This window comes from Leptopilina heterotoma, unplaced genomic scaffold (genome assembly GCF_015476425.1).
Source record: "Leptopilina heterotoma isolate Lh14 unplaced genomic scaffold, ASM1547642v1 Lhet_142, whole genome shotgun sequence".
NCBI classification, from domain to species: Eukaryota; Metazoa; Arthropoda; class Insecta; order Hymenoptera; family Figitidae; genus Leptopilina; species Leptopilina heterotoma.
Genome location: NW_025110861.1, coordinates 1,682,067 through 1,702,731, shown reverse-complemented (window position 1 = coordinate 1,702,731; position 20,665 = coordinate 1,682,067). Strand labels below are relative to the sequence as shown.

The following is a 20,665-nucleotide window of genomic DNA, read 5'->3' as shown; positions in this document are numbered from 1 at the left end:
TTCTGCAAAATTCAATTTTTTTTTTAGTATTTTTAAATAAAATTCTTCTATAAATTCATTATTTTTTAATAATTAATTGAATATACACATATTACAAAATTTAACTAATTTCTGAAGAATTAAAATTATTTAATATTTTTCAAAAATTTAAGTTTTTTAAAATTTCTAATTAATTCATTCAAAATTCAAACTTTTTAAAATTTCAAATTGAAACTTTTTGAAAGTAATTAATTTAGAAAAATTGTAAACTCAACTCTCGTAAAATTCAATTATTTTTCAAACTTTTAAGAGTAAAATTATTTATTAAATAATTTATAAGTAATAATTTTATGATAGTTCTTCAAGAATTAAATTATTTAACAAGAAATTATTGTTAGAAATAAAAAAAAATTCAAGATTTTTGCCAGAATTCAGAATTTTTTATGAATTCTAAAAATTTAATTTTTTGTACAGTACTTTTGAATAAAATTCTCCGACTTTTATCTAATTTCCCTGACCAATTCCACTTTTTTTTATTTTTCTCTGACTTCCCAGACCTATGGCAATCCTGAATTAATTAAAAATAACTAATTTGATGGTAAAAAGTCAGCCACCGATTTAAATAGTAATATTAACTGAAATTTTTAATAAATAATTCGCAATTAGTGAAATTTGACTATTTTGTAGTTTTTTATTTACTAATAATTAGTAATTATCTACTAATAATACAATTGGGTATTAAAAAAAAAAAAAAAAAAAAATTTAAAAATTTAAAAATTAAAAAAATTAAAAAAAAATTAAATTAAAATTAATTAATTTAATTAATTTAATTAATTTAATTTTAAATTTTAAAAAATTTAAATAAACAAATAAATATTCATTTTATAAGATTAATCTAAACTATTAAATGTATTAGTTGTTATATAAAGTTATATTTTTGATTTCTTTTTTATTTGAACTTGATTTAGACAGTTAAAAAAATGAAATTATAATATTATGGAAATTTAACAGTGGTAAAACGTACATTATTCACAGTTCATGAGTTCAATTTTGTATTGTTGAAAATAACGAAATTCAATATTTGACGTTAACTTAGACATGAATGGGGCTGGAATTGTTTGGGATACTCCTCCAATTTCTCCCTTGCATCCCTGGGCATCGATGCCAAAAATGCCAACAATGGTAGAAATCACAAGCACTGAAGCACCAGCAACCGAAGCTCCTACGACAACACCGCCACCACCAGAGCCGACAATGGTAATTGCTAGAATTTTTACTTTTGTTTAGCAAATATCGATCATATAAAGAATTATTTTCCAAACCATCAAAAATTAAAAAAATATATTAAGTGATTTTTTTTAACTTTATTACTGCCAAAGTTTTTTGTATGTCAAGAATCTTAGAATTTCCATCAAAATTAATTTAAACTTTTGTTTTAATTAATTTTGAAAATATTAATTCATTTTTAAATTAATATTGAAAAAAGCTTAATTTTTTCAAATTGAAGAAAACAAGGAAGAAACCTTTTAAAAATATTTTAACTATAAAATAATAAAGAAAATTCCATACTTATAATGCAAATATGAAATTATGATTATATTTAATTATTAAGTATTATTATATTAAATTATTATATTAAATTGTATTAAAATTAAGTTTTATGATTTAATAAACAATAGTTGTTACACTTTCATGTTGATTTAGAAATGTAATTGTTTCTAAAAAATAATTGAATTGAATTTGATATATTTACTGCTTAGGAAAATTGTCAAAATACTAGCAGATCTGAAAGAAAATTATATGTAAAGCGACATGAGAAAAAGTACCTATCAACTAAAAAAATCGATTTTCAGTTTTTGGTGCTATTCGCTTTAAAAGCTCGCTCTGTAAAATGCATGGTTTCAGTGATGGGTACTTTATTTTATGTCGCATTACATGTTAAAAATTAAAATCTTGAAATTCAAATTCAAGGATTTCAAAAAGCAATAAATGTCATAGAAAATAGTAAAATTTATATTTTCGAAATTTTTAGCCTATCATAATGAATTTTGAAATTTTTAATTCACATTCGTTATCGGCAACCTAACAAAAACTATATTTTATAAGAGCGGCAGTTGTCAATCTCTCTTGTGCTTTTTATAATCAAAAAAAGACAGAAAAATAGGATCTTTATATCCTTATTATTTTATAAATTATTGATAATTATTTACATATTTATTTATTACATATTATTACATATTATCACATATTATTACATATTATTACATATTATTACATATTATTACATATTATTACATATTATTTACATATATTTACATATTATTTATAATATTTACATATAAATAATATAATTATTATTATATAAAACAATATAATATTCATAACAGTATTTTGAAATCCAAACGATTTTAAAAAAATTCTACTTTATAAAAATATAAACATTTCTAAAAAATAATGATTCTTTTTACTATTTTATAATTTTTCGGAAGAATTATTTTAAAAACTATAAAAAATTAAAAACAATTTTAAGGTTTATTAATTGGTTGGAGTTTTCTGCTTAAGTGGATAATTGTGATTATAAAAATAGCAATGAAAGTTTGTAATTGTTTCTAGGCACCAGAAATGACTAGTCCTCCTGTAGAAGCGCCAACAGATGCTAGGTGAGTGGAAATACTTGTTTAGTTTCCTGAAATTTTTTTTTTATGGATTTACGATCACCAACCTTGAATGGAATGAAATGTAGAAATTTCTATTTTTAGCCAACAAAGTTGTTCTGCGACAGTAATTAACTATACTGAACATATTTGTACCTATAAATAATGATTCTATCACTTGATTATTTTAATTAATAAAAGAATGAAGTAAAGAATTATTCCAAGTATAGAGGTGCAAAAAGGAATGATTCTTTAACTTTAATTCTTTGAACACAGTAGTTCTCTTCAGAAACTACAATTTTTTTTTAATATACACAAATTTTTAAAATTATAATAAATTGTAACAAAAATAGTTTACTTAAAAGAATATTTTCATTGCAAATTTCTATTATAGAATTTTAGCCCCCTCTCAGTACCCTAAAAAATTACATTATTTGTAAACTATCCCTTAATTTTTTTTGAAAATTTTATGCATCTTTTATTTTTAATATTTTTTATTGTTTACTTTTATTTTTATTCAACTGTTTTGAATAATCAAAATCTATTTTCATTTTCGTATTCAACGACCCCAAAAATTTCTGAGTGCGACTAGTTTCAAGCAAATTCAGTCGATGTTGAATTTTCATTGCCGACATATTGGATCCGCCATTTTGAATTTTTAAAAACTAACCACAGATTCGTAGTGAGCGACCATATAAAAACTCCAGAATAACGAAATTCAAGTAAATTTTAATTTTTAATTTTCATGTCCGCCATATTGGTTCCGCCATTTTGGATATTTAAAAACCAACCACAGATTCGTATTCATCGATCCTAAAAACTATCGAGTGACTATTTTTAAATGAATCTAGTAGATTTTAAATTTTCACGTCCGCCATATTGGATTCGCCATTTTGAATTTTCGAAAAATTGACCTCAGATTTGTATTCAACCCCAAAAAAATATTACATAATAAAGTAATTTATTGTTAAAAATTATAGTGAAAATTTATAAAATCAGTTTATGATATAAAAGTAAAGAAAAAATGTTGACATCTCAACAGTTGGAAAGCATATTACTAGAAAATGATTTTTTTTATGTAAAAGGGAAATTTTTTTCTGTTATCTATTTGTATATAATGATTTTATTATTAAGAAATTGTGGTTCAGAAATTTTTTTAAAAAATGTTCATGTATAAGGAACATACCAAAACTAAAATATCCTTTAATCCATTGATAAATATAAAATAGAAATGCAGAAAACTGTGAAAGAAAAAAAATGTGACGCAAAGGGTTCAGATATAGTTTTAAGCATAAAAATAAACTACTTTTCATTTATTTTTATTGTGAGATGTAAACGGCTTTAGAGACTTTGTTTTTATATTCCTATTTACTTTTGTTTTGGATTATCCACAATCTTCAATATTTTTTTTGATATTTTTTGAAGATTATTAAGAAGGTGGCCATTTTGGGGCCACTTTTTTTTACATCGAAAATTATGACAATTTGAAAAAATACTTTAAAAAAATTTTTGTCCTATACATTTAACCAAGTTTCTGTAAGAAAGTAATTTAAAAAAAAATTGTTTCTTGAAGTTACTTTGTGGATTTCATGGGCCAAATAAAATGTCCATCAAAATTTTATACATCCGACAACTTAAGTGTTCCCGAAAAGTTTATTAAAACTAACTGAAACTAACTGCATCTACAAACCATTTTGAAATTAGAAGCACTCGCATTGCATATAGACCATTCGTCTAATAGGTTTTCTTGTCAGAGAAGAGGGAAACTGTATAAAACTTCCTTCTGTGAGTAAAACCGGTTTATCGACAGTCGAGTTCTAATGGTGTTTTTTTGATCGACAGGCCACACCATTATTCTAGGACGTTACACCTCGTTTGATATATATCGCGATTGCAGTGAAAAACATCTGGATCGGGATTCCAATTAGCAACGGCGCTATATATAATGCATTGCATAAATAGCGATAAAATTTTAATTTTTTGTTAAAAATCTATTTGCGAATGATGATCATAATTAATTATAGTTTGCACCCCAATATAAGTAATCTTCATTTTAGTGGATTCCTCTTTTAATGCATTTTTTTCTCTAATGCTAAATTATTTGCGACCAAGGAATAAAAATATATAAGTTGAATATACTTTTGTCTTGAAAGGATAAATTCATAAGTAATTAGAAATGGATTTTTCATCTTTTAGCCTTTTTGTGACCCCGGAAAACCCGCAGAGATTGGATTTTGTTGAACCTCGTTACTCAGGGGTTTCTGGGGTCGCTGATTACGAATCTAAAGTCAGATTTTCAAAATTTCGAAAATTCAAAATGGCGGATCCAATATGGCGGACATTTTTTTTCAAAATTGCTCAAATTTGCATAAAACTTATTACTCGGGGGTTTTCGGGGTCGCTGATTACGAATCTAAAGTCAGATTTAAAAAAAATACAAAATGTTGACCCTGAAAACCCCCGAATAACAACTTTCTTAATATGAAAAATAGGAACTTTTGCAGTTTCTTAGAATTTCTGCTTTTTTTATATTAGATGCTTAAAAAATAATTACTATTTTAATGTGGGGAGAATTTACGCTCATCGTTACTGACAGTAATAATTAAAATTAAAATTTATAAAAAAAATACACAAAACGAAGGCATTAGTTTATTTTATGAAAATTTTTCTTCCTCACTTTAATAATCGAATAAATTACTACAAATAGCAGCATGTCCTCACTATAAAAAGCATATTGAATAAAAAAAGAATAAAAACTTATTGCGCAACCATATATGTTATAGAATTCAATTACGCATCTTTCAAATTTTCGTAAGCTTGCATCGATTTCAATGCAGAATCCGTATTCAGTGACTCGTTTATTTCCAAGAGATAAATTTTTATTATATAGAACCGTTTATTTTCAATTGTTAGGTAAAATAGTTCACTTTTAAAATTTTTTTTTGGCAGACATCTTCTATCCACCATTTTGAAAATTTCTAAATGACATTAAATTTGTAATTAACTACCAGAGATGCACGTAAAGTATATTGAGGTTTTTTTGTAAATTTTTACAAGTTATTGCAAATATTAAAAACTACTAAAAAATAAAATTTTAATCATCGTAGAGTAATCTGAATTAAAAAAATGAAATAATGTTAATTTTTTTAAATGAAATATTTTTATTTTTTTTTTTAAATAAATGATGATGATAATTATATTCAAGAAACAAAATCAGTGTCGAACAGGATAATGGAAAAAATAACTAAAGATTAATATAGTTAATTACAATTTTTTTCATTATGTAAATATTTTGAAATTAATAATTACTCAAAATGAAGGACACTTAATGTACTTTGATATGGTCTGCCGCCTATAGGACTTTAATTTTTTAGTGTAAAAAAAAGGAAAAAAGTTACCTTAAACTTTTAAGGATTTTCAACGTTTTTAAATATTTATAATTCCTCTGGCGATAAATGAAAAATTCCAATCCATGTTTCAATATTTAAGTTGGATCTTTTCCACCCTATAAAGTATCTCGTTTTCCAACACCAGCCTTTGATATAGGGTGAAAAAGAAGGTCTGACTAAAATATTGAAACAAGAATTGGTTTCTTTCATTTTTCACCAATAGAATTATTTATGTTTAAAAATTTCAAAAACCTTCGAAAGTGCAAAATTTAAGGTAATTTTTTTTTCTATAAAATAAAAATGGCTGTGAAAAATAGAAAAATTAGATAATCTTGACTAATTGAATCAGTCAAAAAAAAAAAAATAAATAAATAAACATTTTAAAAATTTAAACTTTAAATAAAATTTAAATTTTCTGGAAGAAAAAATATTCATTTTCAAGAAAATAAGCCATATTGCTTGAAAACTTTGATGCTAACAATAAGTGAAGCCGCATGGATGTAGAAGTCATATATATATTAAATGCACGTTCGTGATGTTCGAGAGCTATCGGTATTCATTAACTTCACGAAGGCAGCACATTAAAAAATTGGCAAACAGCACATTTTGTTAATCTATACATGACCAACACGTGTCATGATCAATAAATTCTATTCTGCTTTGGACCAAATGAGAAAGTCCTGGTTTAACAAATTTTTAAAGTGCTCTCTAAGAAATATTTCGAGACAGACCTTATAATAATTTTCAAGAGATTCTTAATTATCGAAAAAGTTTAAATATAATTAATTTTGATGTAAAAATATTTTTCTATATTAATTATCAAACAATAGATTGTATGTACATATATATGAGGGTAAATAAGTTTAAAATGATATTTTCAGCCACTACATAATTGTTGATTTTGCAATGTTGGAATTTGGCGTTGTTATTTTTTCATTAATTTTTTGATGACTTGTATACATAACAGACAATATTAATTATGGTCCAGCAAATATCGAAGCAAATTATATTTATCATATTTTATTCTATTTATTCTTGCCTTAATTAAATTCATGAGGTATTTCATTTCAAAACATTCCACCGACAAAAAAAAAACAATCGCAAGGAGAGCGAGTTTCTAATAAATTTTATTATATAAAAATTTAATTATTTGTAACATACAATACTGAATCGAAAGAGAGTTTCATGAACTTTCTATAGTGTTATTTTTATTTTTTTTTTAAATTTCTCTCAATTTCGTAGAGAAATTCCTGAATTTTTTGTTTGCCGACTAGGAATTCGAAGCTATAGATTGAAAAATTTCCGCTACTAGCATAACTATTTTAAATTGTTTTAAGGCTGAAAATGTTTGTCAAATATTCTTTGGTAAACAGTTATGCATGAGAAACTTTTTTTTGGAAATAAATTTACAAAAGGAAAATTAATTACATTCCTTCTGTAAATGATGACATCGAAAATGTTTTTAGTGAATAAGCCGTATAAGTGCACTTTAATTCTCATCCACGACCACTTTCTCTATAATCTTATTTCTGATGGTCATAACGTTTACTTTCTACGTTTAATGTTTTCTTTTGTGCTTTGCCACAATACTAATCCTGCTGCTTCAATAAATGCAGTAGGCGATGACAACTATACCCTGAAAGTTGATATGTTGAATGATTGGCTTCCTATTTATTCAAGTATCGAAGCCAACGAAAGAGCTTTGCCTTGGCAGGGACACACATTAGGGTGTGAGGATAATACTGTAGTGTGTCCGACAACGAGTTGACGTTACCCTTGTTAAAGTCAGAAAGCTCTCTCATACAAATGTTGAAGGTTATAATAACAAGAATGAAAAATAACATGTACGGCAATGCACATAACTCTGTATCAAAACTAGAAATTTCACGTAATTCACCTTCTGCTTCAGAAATTATTGTAGAAGCCGACAGTTCAACAGTAGAAAATGTACATTGTTATATTGGAGATGACATGAGTGTTGGTGTCGAGGATGATTATTAAATTCCAACTGGTGAAGAAAGAAAAAAAATTACAGAAAAGTTGACGCTAGGATATCTTGTCGGAGATTTAAAATTATCCAAAGATGATGCAGAATATCTACCCTAACAGCAATTATTAATATTATACATTCATATCAGAAAATTAGGATATCTCTAAGATTTTGTCAAAATATCGCAGTCATTCTTATCAAGTCTATAGGATATTATATATCCAAATGCTGTTAGGAGAGCTTTACCCATTTAGAAGCTTCTTCTTCTTTCCTCTTTAGTGGCCTATTGCAGAGCATACAGCCATACCCGTTTAGAAGCAAAAATAAAAATTAGAGGTTCTAAAACAAGCCTAAAAGTAGGTTTGTCCATAATAGTTATTCATAAAAATTGCATAATGAACCAAATGAATTAAAATTAAATGAATTAAATGAAGCGTATATAATGAAGCGTAGATATTAATCTACACTTTAATTCATTTGGTTCATTCAACAGAACTTCAAGGAAGCTATAAATCTGTCTAACTTTAGATAAAATTAAATCTATTAAGAACACAACTGACAAATCAGTGGAGATTTTAAGCATTCCTAATTCTATTCTTGGACGCCAAACAGTTTTCATAAAAAACATCCTAGTAGTTGTAAGTTTGTGGGATAGTACAGATTGAAAGAATCATTAGAAAAAAAGAATAGCCCAAGAAGGTATCTTCTGAACCAGGTTCCAAAAATATCATTAAAAATCCAATTATTAAACCCTCTAAAAACACTTCTTTCATCATTGCACATTAAATTAGGATCAGTGAAATACTTTGTTAAAAGTTTAGAGAAAAATGAAAAAAGATTCAAAGAAATGTGGTTCAAATACTCCATATTCCTTGACAATGAGATCTACGATGACAGGCTTCGCACTCATCATCTAAAACATAATATTTATTATTTTTTTTACGTTATGCTACTATTTGGGTACTTTTTAGATTTCAGCCACTAAAAGCTACTATTTCTGTTTTTTTGAGAATTTCCATTACTTTAAATTCATTAATACTTGAAATCAAAAAACTATTCTCAAAATTAATAATCAAATTCTTTAAAAAGATGCAGTTATTTTCAGAAAAATATTTCAAATTCAATTATTTTCATAAAATTTAGCAAAAGAATTCAATTATTAAAAAAAAATTATTAAAATTCATCCAAAATTCAATTATTTTCAAAAATAATAAAATTTCCACGGAAATTCAAAATTGCATTTGGAAAAAAATTTCGAAAAAATCAATTATTTAACAAAATTTTTATACAATTCTTTACAATAATTCAATTACTTTCACTAATAATAACATTTTTCATGGAAATTGAATTAAAAAAAATTTTTTTTGATAAAATTCTAAGCAAGAATTCAATAATAAAACTCAACGAAGACTCAACGAAGATAAAATATTTCAGAAGAATTCAATTATTTAAAAAAAAAATTTCATAATTTTATTATATTTCAAAAAAATTAATTATTTAAAAAATTGTTTATAAAATTCTTATAAAGAATTCAATTATTTGCAAAAATAACAAAATTTTTCACAGAAATTGAATTCTTTTTAAACATTTTAATAAAATTTTTCACAATAATTTTCATAAATAATAAAATTCTTCTCAAGAATTAAATTATTTTTAAAAATTTTTAATAAAATTCTTGAAAACAATTCGATTATTTTCATAAATAATAAAATTTATCGCAGGATTTCAATTATATTTAATACAATTTTAAAGAAATTTTTCAAAGAATGTAATTTTATTCTTAAAAATTTGATTTCAATTTTCCAAAAAAATATTTTTCTTAAATTCTTTGGAAGAATTCAATTATTTACAAAAATATTAGAATTTTTCACAGGAATTCAATTATTTTCAAATATTTTAAATTTTTAATATAATTATTCGAAAGAAATCAATTATCTTAAATACAATTTTAATTAAATTTTTTGAAATAATTCAATTATTTTTTTAGATTTTAATAAAATTCTTCCCAAGAATTCAATTATTTTCCTAAATAATTCTTCGAAAGAATTCAATTATTAAAGATAAATAACAAAATTATTCCAGAAAATTCAATTATTTTGAGGCATTTTCATAAAATTAATTGCAAAATTCAATTGTTTTCATAAATAACAATATTCATGACAAGAATTCAATTATTTTTAAAAGTAATAAATTTCTTCGTGGAAATTCAATTATTTAAAAAAAATTCTAATAAAATCGTTCGCAAGAATTCCATCATTTTCATAAATAATAAAATGCTTTTTAGGAATTCAATTACTTTCTAAAAAAAAAATTTAATAAAATACCACATAAGATATTCAAATTATTGTCAAAGATTATAATAGAATTCTTTGCAAAATTCAATTATTTTTAAAAACTCTTCGCATTTTAATGATTTTCAATATCTACTATTTTCATAAAATTTCCAAACAAAATGCAATATTATTTAAAATTATTTTTTTGTAAAAGTCTTCGTAAGAATTCCATTTTTTTCATGAATAATAAAAATTTCACAGGAATTGAATTATTTAAATTAGAATTTGCATAAAATTAGTCGAAAAAAATGAATTTATTAGCAGGATAAGAAAGAAGTAAATATTTTTGATGAAAATTAGGAAAAATAATTTTTTGTAAAGTGTCTCAAACGAGTTTTTTTGGTCGTCAAGTTTAATTTTTCGATAGCTACTTTTTTACTATTTTTCTTTACTTTGAAAACTACTATTCGCTACTTTTTTGAAATTAATTATCAAGTGCGAAGTCTGCGATGATGAAAAACCAAATGAAGGGGTTTCCGATGGTCCGTAAATTTGCAAAATGTTAACAGGTGAGATATTTTTATCTAAGCTGGGTAACCCTATAATAAAAAAACGATCAAAAATAGGATCGTAAAGAGGATCATAATTCCGACAGTAAATAGGACCGTAATTGGGTCATATATTTATAGTTGTATCTACGTTCTAATTTATAATTCCATTTATTAAAAAAAAATTTTTTATCATGATTTATATTATTATATATTATTATATTATTAAAAAATTTTTATTATGATTTTTAGTTTTTTTTTTTTTTTTATTTTTTTTTTTTGTAGTTTTTTTTAGTTCTGATTTTTCAAAAATTACATTATTTGAAAAACTCTAACTTCTAATAACGCATTTACTCATTCATTGATCGGTTATTTTTATTTTGTATTTAATAAATTTTCGCAATTTCATCAACGATAAAAATAACGGGAAGAAAATTCTTCTCTAAAAATGAAACTCAAGAGAAAACTAGAACCAAACTTGAAAAGAGGATGCGGAAATAAAAAAAAAAAAATAAACAATAAAAATGTAAAATATTGATACAAGGTCGAATTCAATTTTAGTTTTTCTAATCTATACGTATATCAGTTGATCCTTAAAAATAAGTCTGCTTTAGTTCAACGTTCTTTGCGTGTTCGAGATATGACGTCAGATAGCTGTAGGGACAATAAACAGACGACACAAATCTATTCTTTATATATAGGAAACAAAATTATATTTACTTTTATCAATTTTATACTCATATTTTAAACATGGAAAACGCTTGTTGACATCGAATAAAAATAAAATATATGAATAAAATTGATAAAATGTGGGCACACATTTGATACTCCATAAAAATAGTATTGCGTCATCTATTTGTCGTCCCAACCAGCTAGCTGATGTCACATAAATAAATATATAAAAATATATGTAAAATAAACATTTTTTAAATAAATAACAAATAATGAAAAGCAGGGATTTTTATAATACGGGTTTCGCTTTACCGTTTTCAGTTTCAGATAATTTTTTTTGGTTTTTATTTGAATTTCTGTTTTTTCGGTTATTGGTTTTGGTTGCCATCCTTCAGAAGAGAAATGGCAATGGAAAATGGTAAATCAATTAAATGATAAGAACATTAAATGTAAACCAACGATGATAATATAGATAATATTTTATTAAAATTTACCAATTTTGAAAGAATTTAATTTCGAATTTAATTTTAAATTTAATAATTTTAACATTAAAGAAACATTTTTTTAAAAAATCGAGTCAGAAGATCGATTATAAATTTGATCCTACGGACGTATAAATACTGTTTCCACTATATATCCCTTATTACGATCAAATTTACGGACCATATTTTTGGTCCTATTTACTATCTTAATTATACTTCTATTTACGAGATCGTCTTTTTTTTCAATGGGGAAATTGAGAATTATCCATGGCTTATAGTTTTAAGGCAATTAATAAAAATTTTCCGGGTAATTACAGAAGCGAGAATAAGGAGGTAACGGTATAAATAATATGATTACAAGTTGAGAAGGATGGGATGCTTGATGAGCTTGAAACTGCATTTCTCAGACTCACATCTAGATTACTTCCCTGAAAATTTAGGAGACTACAATGAAGAACAGGGGAAAAGGGCGATGCTATCAAAACATTAAAGAAATGGGGTGCCGTTATCAAAGCAAATGCAACGTAAATATGATAGTAGATTTTAGCTGGTTTTCTGAAAAGGGATGTTTGTACTCAGTGACCCCTAAAAGAACTCATGGTAATCTATTTAGGATCCACCTTTTTTGAATTTTTAAAAGACTTCAAATTCACAAGAAACAATCCCAAGATCCTTATACACTGTAAAAAAAGGGAGTTAAATTTTAACTCCCCCGGGGGGTCTATAAAAGTCGCACCCATTGGGGAGTTAATGCCAGGGGAGTTAAATAAAGAGAGTTAAAATTTCACACCCAAATGCTAACTCCCCATAGAAATAATAACTCGCGCGGGTGTTGAATGAAGGGAGTTAGAAATTAACTCTCTTTTGGAGTTGATTTTTAACTCGAAAAATTTAACTCCCGAGTCCATTAACTCCCTAAATTTTTTACAGTGTAGGTATAAAGTATCATTAAAAAATGACCTCCATATTTTGAATCTGACATTTTGAAGTTTGAATTTAAAAAATCCGACTTCGTATATGCAGATGCGTCTAACAGTTCATCCCCAGACGGAATTTTCAATTAATTTTGAATCTTTATCAATATTTTTTAAACCCTAAAAAATGAGGGGTCCCAATCAAAGTTTTTGAGACTCAAAATTCTCGACCTTTAAATAAAAAAAAGGATTTAAAATTTCAATTTCTTGAAAACATTTCCTATTTGTATAAAGATGACCAAAATGTTTCTCAAACAATTGGAATTAAAAACAGTTTAGTTTTTGACTTTACAGGGCAATGATTTTGAGCTTAAAAAAATTATAACCGCTTCTTTGATTGGAACCCTAAAATGTACCTACGAAATTTAAAAAATCTGTTTTATTTGACATTGAATAGGGTAATATGAGTAAAAAACTAATTTCATTTATTTTTAATTTTTTTTCGGAAAAATGTTTAACAAATTTTTTGTTTTAAAAAGGTGTAAATCGCCTAAGTTGCAAATTTAAGTTTCTAAATTGTACGGCAGTCTTTTCTGGTATAAAATAATATTAATATTCTAAATCTTTCTTTGATGAGAACACCTCTGTGATGCCATGTGTCCTGCAACTTATGAATATGTTAGAATGTCGTTATTTTTGCTCTCTGATATTCCATATATCTACACTCGTTCTCACTAATGCCGCTATATGTAAACTAGTTACCTATATGCTTTGGCAGTTAAATATCAAGTGCGATATTTAAACTGCAAATTTTCACTTAAAAATAGAAAATTTAAGGACTTTTCGTTTTTACATGTCATTTAGAAAATATCTTATTCCTAAAAAAACAAAAAAAAAAATGCATATAATATGCGAATTTTTCAGCTATTTTTACGCCCTTTCAATAATAGTATACAAGTAATTTGAAAAAGTAATTTTAAAACTTAAAAAAAGTTAATCAAAAACAAAATTGTTTTCTATACTCTATAAGTGGTAATCAATCTAATAATTCCAATCAGAGAAGACAGATTAAAAGCTATCCTTTAATCAAAATATTCTCAAATAAAAAATATTCTCTTTTCAGTAGACGAATATTCGCAATATTGAAAAGTCATGTGAAAATCGTAACAAGTTTTTCATTGAAGTACCATGTAAAAACCTGAACTACTTTGATGGCTTATAAGTAGATTAAAATCTAAACTGTGGAATTTTTTTAGGCCTATTATTTTTATACAAAAATTTGTCTAATTTGGTTTATTTTAATTTTCTACTTCTTAAACTTTTATCGTCATTTAATAAAGTCAAAATTTCTTAACTGGGCCACCTAAAACAAACCTTTTAAATTTGTTACAACCGGGTAATACAAAAACATTCGCCCGGAATGCTTCTTCTTCTTAAATGACTTTAGGCTTTTTGAATTTTTATTTTTAATCATTTTTTTAATAAAAATAAGTATGAAAAAAATCGTAAAAATAAAAAAAACACCCGGCTGTAACAAATTATATAAAGACATAATGCAAATTTAAAAAGTTTGTTTTATGTGGCCCAGTTTAGTAATTTTGACTCAACGGTTAAATTTTTTAGGCCTACTTTGTGACTTACAACTGTTACACAAAAATTTGTCTAATTGGTTTATTTTATTTTTCTACTTCTTATAATTTTATCGTAATTTAAATTTATTATTTTTTTTTTTGTTAAAATACCTGCAGTCCTGCTGTACCTATGATGCCAGCAATGATGCCAGCTATGATGCCACCAGAAGCAATGAGCTTTATGATTGCGCCCCCAAGAGCAACGAAGAGCAATCTCATTTTCCAACAATCGACACTACCGGAGACTTTCAATATTGTTTCCTTGCAGCATCACCAAATTAGTGCTCCATTCAAACTTGCTTTGCAAAATGCTCCCGCGGCAGTGGATATGATGAACATGCCAATGATGCCTGCTATGATGCCCGAGCCTGTCACAACTACCGCTGCTCCAGGTAACTTCTCTTAGCTACTAATTCACATATTGCAAAAAAAAAATATCTTCAAATACATTGCATTTATTTTTCAATATTTAAAAAAACCTGAAACTTATATCAAAGTGTTTTATAAAATTCTACTGCTGAATTATGTAATCGTAATTATCTTCGTCTTTCAGCTGGTCAATAAAGTGTCCATTATCGCCCTAGGGTAATAATGAGTACTTTATTACCCTAGGGTAATAATAGGTACTTTATTATCCTAGGGCAATAGTGAGCACTTTATGTCTGAGTTGCATAAAAAAATTAACACTTTCTACCCTCTAAAACTATCCTTATTTAAAAAAAACAACCCCAAGGAGTATAAATAGCAGTACTTATTGGAGAAAAAATTTTATTTCTTCTTAACATACAGAAAGAATATTCTTGCACACAATATTAATAATGACAATGATAAACCCCTTATAAAACACCCCTCACCTATAAAACCACCCTTAAATTTTGTTCAAAAGGGTTAAAAAAATATTTTAAATTTCTGCAAACTCCAAAATGATTTATAAACCTTTTTTTATTACTTCAAAATTTATAAAAAAAAGTAAATAACCCTTTAAAAACAACCTCTAAATTACAAAATTACCCCTAAATGTTTACTTTATTTACTAACATAACAAAATTTCCAGCAAATTTGTTGACATTTTCAAAAATTGTCAGCCATATTGGATTAATTTTGAATTTTGAAAAATTAACACCAGGTCCGTAATTAGCGACCTGGAGAACTTTCTAGCAACAAATATCAATCAAATCCGTTAGGTTTTTCAAAAAATGTGCCACCATATTGAATTCGACATTTTGAATTTTGAAAAATTTAAACCATATTCGTAATCAAAATTCTCGAAAACTCCCGAATGACAAGTTTCAAGGAAATTTGTCAAGTTTAAAAAAAATTGGCAGCCATATTGGATTCGACATCTTGAATTTTAAGAAATTAAAATTAATTATTTAATTAATTATTTACCAGATTCGTAATCAGCTGATTTTTGATAAAGTCAACAAATTGGAGGGTAATATTGCAAATTTTGAGGCACGACCTTTACTTTGACCACACTCAAAATTTAAATTTTTAAACGAGGTAATAAAATTTTAAATCAAATTACTTTTTTGTTAAACTTTTTCTGTTAATAATTTATATTTTCTTATCTGTTTCCGCCGTTTGTAACTTTCGTTAAATTTTTAATCAATATTTTTATTACAACGCTACTTTTGTTTTAAAATTACATGAATTTTTGAAACTTGGAAAAATCCCCTTCATAAATAGTAAAAATTAATATTGAATATTGTTATTTCCAGAATAACTTTTACTATTTTCAAAGAAAAAATTTTTTTAATTAGAAAAATTTATTTCAAAAATAGGTAGTAAAATTTAATCTAAAAAAAAAATTTTTTAATAGCCAATTGTAATGGTCGAAGAAAATATGAATAATTTTGATGAAAAAAATTAACATTGAGAATATAATAAATTTTTTCTATTAAAAATCGTTATTTCCAGAGTTAATTTTATAATACCCTTGCAGTAAATTTTACTGAAAACTAATCAAATATTCTTTAAATTTACTAAAATTTATTCTGAAAATATTACAATTTGGCAAAAATTCCAAACAATTTGGATTGTGTCAAAAGTAAATGTTACCTTTCATGAAACATTTCTTAGTTTAAAGACTTAGAAAAATTATATAAAAAGATTTTTAGGTATCAAAAAACTAAAATTTTTCCAAAGTTTGCAAAAAGTAAATTTTTTTCTTCAAGCACAGCTAAAAAAAGTTTCTACCTTTCAAAAAATGACAATTTTGATAAGTTTTTCTTAAAAATAAGAGGAAAAGTGGAAAAAATGTGCGTGTATTGCGTATTTTAGAAGATTTTAATCATTTGAGGGGATAAAAAGGGAATTTGGTAAAAAAAGGGGACTAACTATGATATTATTACCCTAGTAGAAATTTGTCGTGGCATGACTAGATTTATTCAAGTTACTGTACAGTTTTAGTCATGGAAGTTTAATCTAGCTTAACTGGCGAATTACTAGACAGCTACTGCATAACACTGTTAAAGAAAATATAAAGTTGAACTTGATTATTACTGCATAGAAGTCCTGTACAGTTATTTTCATGGCACTGTCGAGGCGTTCCGAGAAATGATGTTCCAAAGTTTGTCGTGGCGTTAGCGCTACCGCCAGTTTCAGTAACTAAACAGTTGTGTATTGACATTTTCGAAATATTTTCTATAAAATAAATCTTTTGGTTTTACAGTTTATAGTTTTTATAATTTTAATTTTGTTCTTTTATTTTACTGTTGACAACTAAATAACAAATTTTTTAAATTATTTAATATTAAAATTTTGATTTAATAATAAAAATTTCTTTTCAATCAAAATTTATTTTTAATGAAAATTCCTTTAGAAAAAAAAAATTTTTTTAAAATTCGCTTCAATTAATTGAGTTAATTAAAATAACTAATTTTTTAAATTCAGAAGACAATTTCTTTTCAAGATTATATACTCTTATTATATGTATAAATATTAATTTAACAAACCTGTTACATACAAAAAGTTAGAATTGGTCCAATAAAGTGAGGTTATGTTTTACATTGATGAATTGACGTTGACATATGTATAGCTCTCCGATCTGAATAACAGAACTGTCTATAATTAATGACAGTAGACAGTAACAATTTATTACTAATTCCTTACGGAAAAAATAGACATAATTCTAGTTACACCCGCGAATTATTTCTTTCAGTGTATACTCTGATGTATTTATGGAAAATGTCTACACAACACTGTTCAGTTGCTGGACTGACGGTAGCGCTAACGCCACGACAAACTTTGAAACATAATTTCACGGAACGCCTAGACAGTACCATGAGAATAACTGGACAGACAGAACTTCTATACAGTAATAATCAATAAGTTCAACTTTAGAGTGTTATGCAGTAGCTGTCCAGTAATTCGCCAGTTGAGCTAGAAAAGATGAAAAAGGGAACTGCTTTACCTGCCGGTAGAGTATGGTTCTTATTTTTCCGGAATCGTCCATCGACTAGAACGGCCGTGATGCGTAAAGCGTGCGTTTAGGTATTTCGTCCCAGTGTGACCCGAGTTCGCTCCCCGAAACCGCTAGATATTTTTCGTTTGAACTGAATTAATTCTTCATATTAGGGTTTACTTATAAGTTTGTAGTGTGATAAAATAATAATATTTATTTCAGTGTTGTGCTTAATTAAAGGAAAAAGTGAATGTTGTTTAATGTAAAAAAATGACATGTGTTCAAGAATCAGTAATTTTTATATTTTTTTTTAATTATGTAGTTATTTAAAAATAATTTTACAGATAATTTATTATAAATCATTTATTATACGGAACAATAGATACACCAACAGTAAAAATATAGTTTCGTAAAATTTTAATTTATTTAATTTGTTGACAAAAAAATTTAACGTTATATTTTCAAATTTGTACGTGTTTAATACGTAACGTCAATATAAAGAAATTTTTGACATTTCCAAGTGAATTATTTTGTATAGTTTTTCTACAGGACTGATGATCAGAAACTGTAAAATTTGACTGGACAATAACTTGAAGAAATTAGCGTGACATCACTTTATAGTTTTTAGCCAGTTTAACTGTAAAGTGCCTCGAAATTTTCCAGTGGAACTGTCCAGTGCCCTTAAAGATACTATGACAAATTTCTACTAGGGTACGTTGGTTTAACGTAACAAGTGTTAAATTGACATTTTTCAAATTTCTAGGCGAAAACAATCAAATGTGAATGTCAAAGTGGAAGACGATTAAGATTTACATAATTGAGTCCCTGGTAAAAAGCGGAGAATTGGAAAGAATTCAAAAGTTGAATTCTTTTGAATAGGCGAATTTACCCCGTGATCTTATTCCACGGTGAAGAGAGAAAAAGTTGAAAAATCTATTCTTTTCATAATTGACGTAACAGACGCGTAATCAAAAGAATAAGAAGTAAAATAAGTCAGTAGAAATTTTAATTTATTTTAAATTAATTTATCAAAAATGAATTTCAAAAATAAATATCTTTTTTTTCCTTATAAAGCGACAAATTTTTAATTCTTCGTTCAAGTAAATTTTAAAAGATTTGTCTAAGAAATTACAGACCTACCAATAATAGTAAAACCTAAACATACTTAATAAATACTTAATAAATAAAAAAAAAATTTTTTTTTAGTAAAATAATTGTTATATTATTTTGTGAATAAAAATACCGTAAGACAAATATTTTATCCATATAAATGTTAATATTAAATATATATTTAGATTTTTGATATTCAAGTATGTCAAGTTATATTTTAGTCTAGACATTCTTTAATGTTCACAATGAACAACAAATATATTTTTATAACCGAATAGAACTGACGTCATATGAAATATTTAAGTCACACTAAACACGCTATACGTAATAACAAAAATATTTATTTACATATATGTTTTTGATACTATTGATAGAAATTTATTTAAGGAAAACAATGATAACGCATAATAAGTACAAGTGTAATGCTTTGTCATAAATAGTACTTTGAATTCCAGGAAAACATTTATCTGACAATGAAAGATAATCTGGTTCCAAGAAATCTAAAATTCCGGGCGCATAAATATTCCCCAAACGTAATTTGACGTTTGACGACCAAACTGACATTTTACCGAACTGCATTTAACCGAAACGACATTTTTACGAATTGTCATTATTTCAAAGTGACATTTTTGCGAATTTGCTATTTTTGCAAAGTATCATTTTTACGAATTGTTACTTTAGCTAATTTGACATTTTTACAAATTGTCAACTTTTTTTTCTTCTGTAATAACTTTCCTACATTCATAATTATTACAAAAAGCTTTAAAATACTTAACAATAAAAAAACAGTTCGGTAATGTAATTTCTGAATTAATGACTGAATACTTCAGTACTTTTGCTTTAACACTAGATGACTGATCAATTTTTATTTTTGTGCACTCAATTTTCGTACTTTTCTTTCACTTCTCATTGTAAGTTTTATAATTTTTTTTCCTTCCAATTAAAAATGCTCTGATATCTTAAAATGAAATATTCTCATATATTATAGAAATAATGTTTAAATTGTATATTTATAATAATAATAATAATAATAATAATAATAATAATAATAATAATAATAATAATAATAATAATAATAATAATAATAATAATAATAATAATAATAATACAAAATGCTGATTAAAAATTCATGAAAGCACTTCAGGTTACCATTTAGTACCGTCAGAAGTAGAAAAATGTTCTCAATATAAAACAAGAATAATCCACTTTCCTTATAGCTCTTTTTTATGTGCAGCAGTAGGAAAAGTATTAAGGTACGCATCGTCAGAATTTTTAAAAGAATTACAGCTATTCACTGCACAATAATTTAAATCTTCTAATGGTTTTTCTCAACTTTTGCCATTATTTATAATCAATCGTTAAACTTTACAAATAAACAATCAATCTACAAGGAAAAAAAAAATATATATATATATATATATTTATTTATACAAAAGTTTTAAGCATAGAAAAATTATAATAAATAAGTCAAGCGTGACATATGACACAGAGAAGTAAAAGTTAACGAAAAGCTTCAAAACTTTTTCTCGATTTTATAAAAAATTATATTTTTGGAAACAATAATCTTGAAAATGAAACAAAAAATTCAATTTCATGAGGTTTTTATTGCTTTTTAAC

General features: G+C 25.5%; 1 protein-coding gene across 1 annotated transcript in view; it reads left to right on the top strand.

Moving 5' to 3' along the window:
• Positions 1-20,665, top strand: part of LOC122498098 (extensin-like) — a 35,200-nt gene that overhangs the window by 3,760 nt on the left and 10,775 nt on the right. Inside the window, exons 3-5 of the mRNA XM_043605672.1 lie at positions 1,076-1,236; positions 2,593-2,639; positions 14,650-14,924. Of these exons, the coding sequence (XP_043461607.1) occupies positions 1,076-1,236; positions 2,593-2,639; positions 14,650-14,924 (483 nt within the window). The remainder of the gene's footprint in view (positions 1-1,075; positions 1,237-2,592; positions 2,640-14,649; positions 14,925-20,665) is intronic.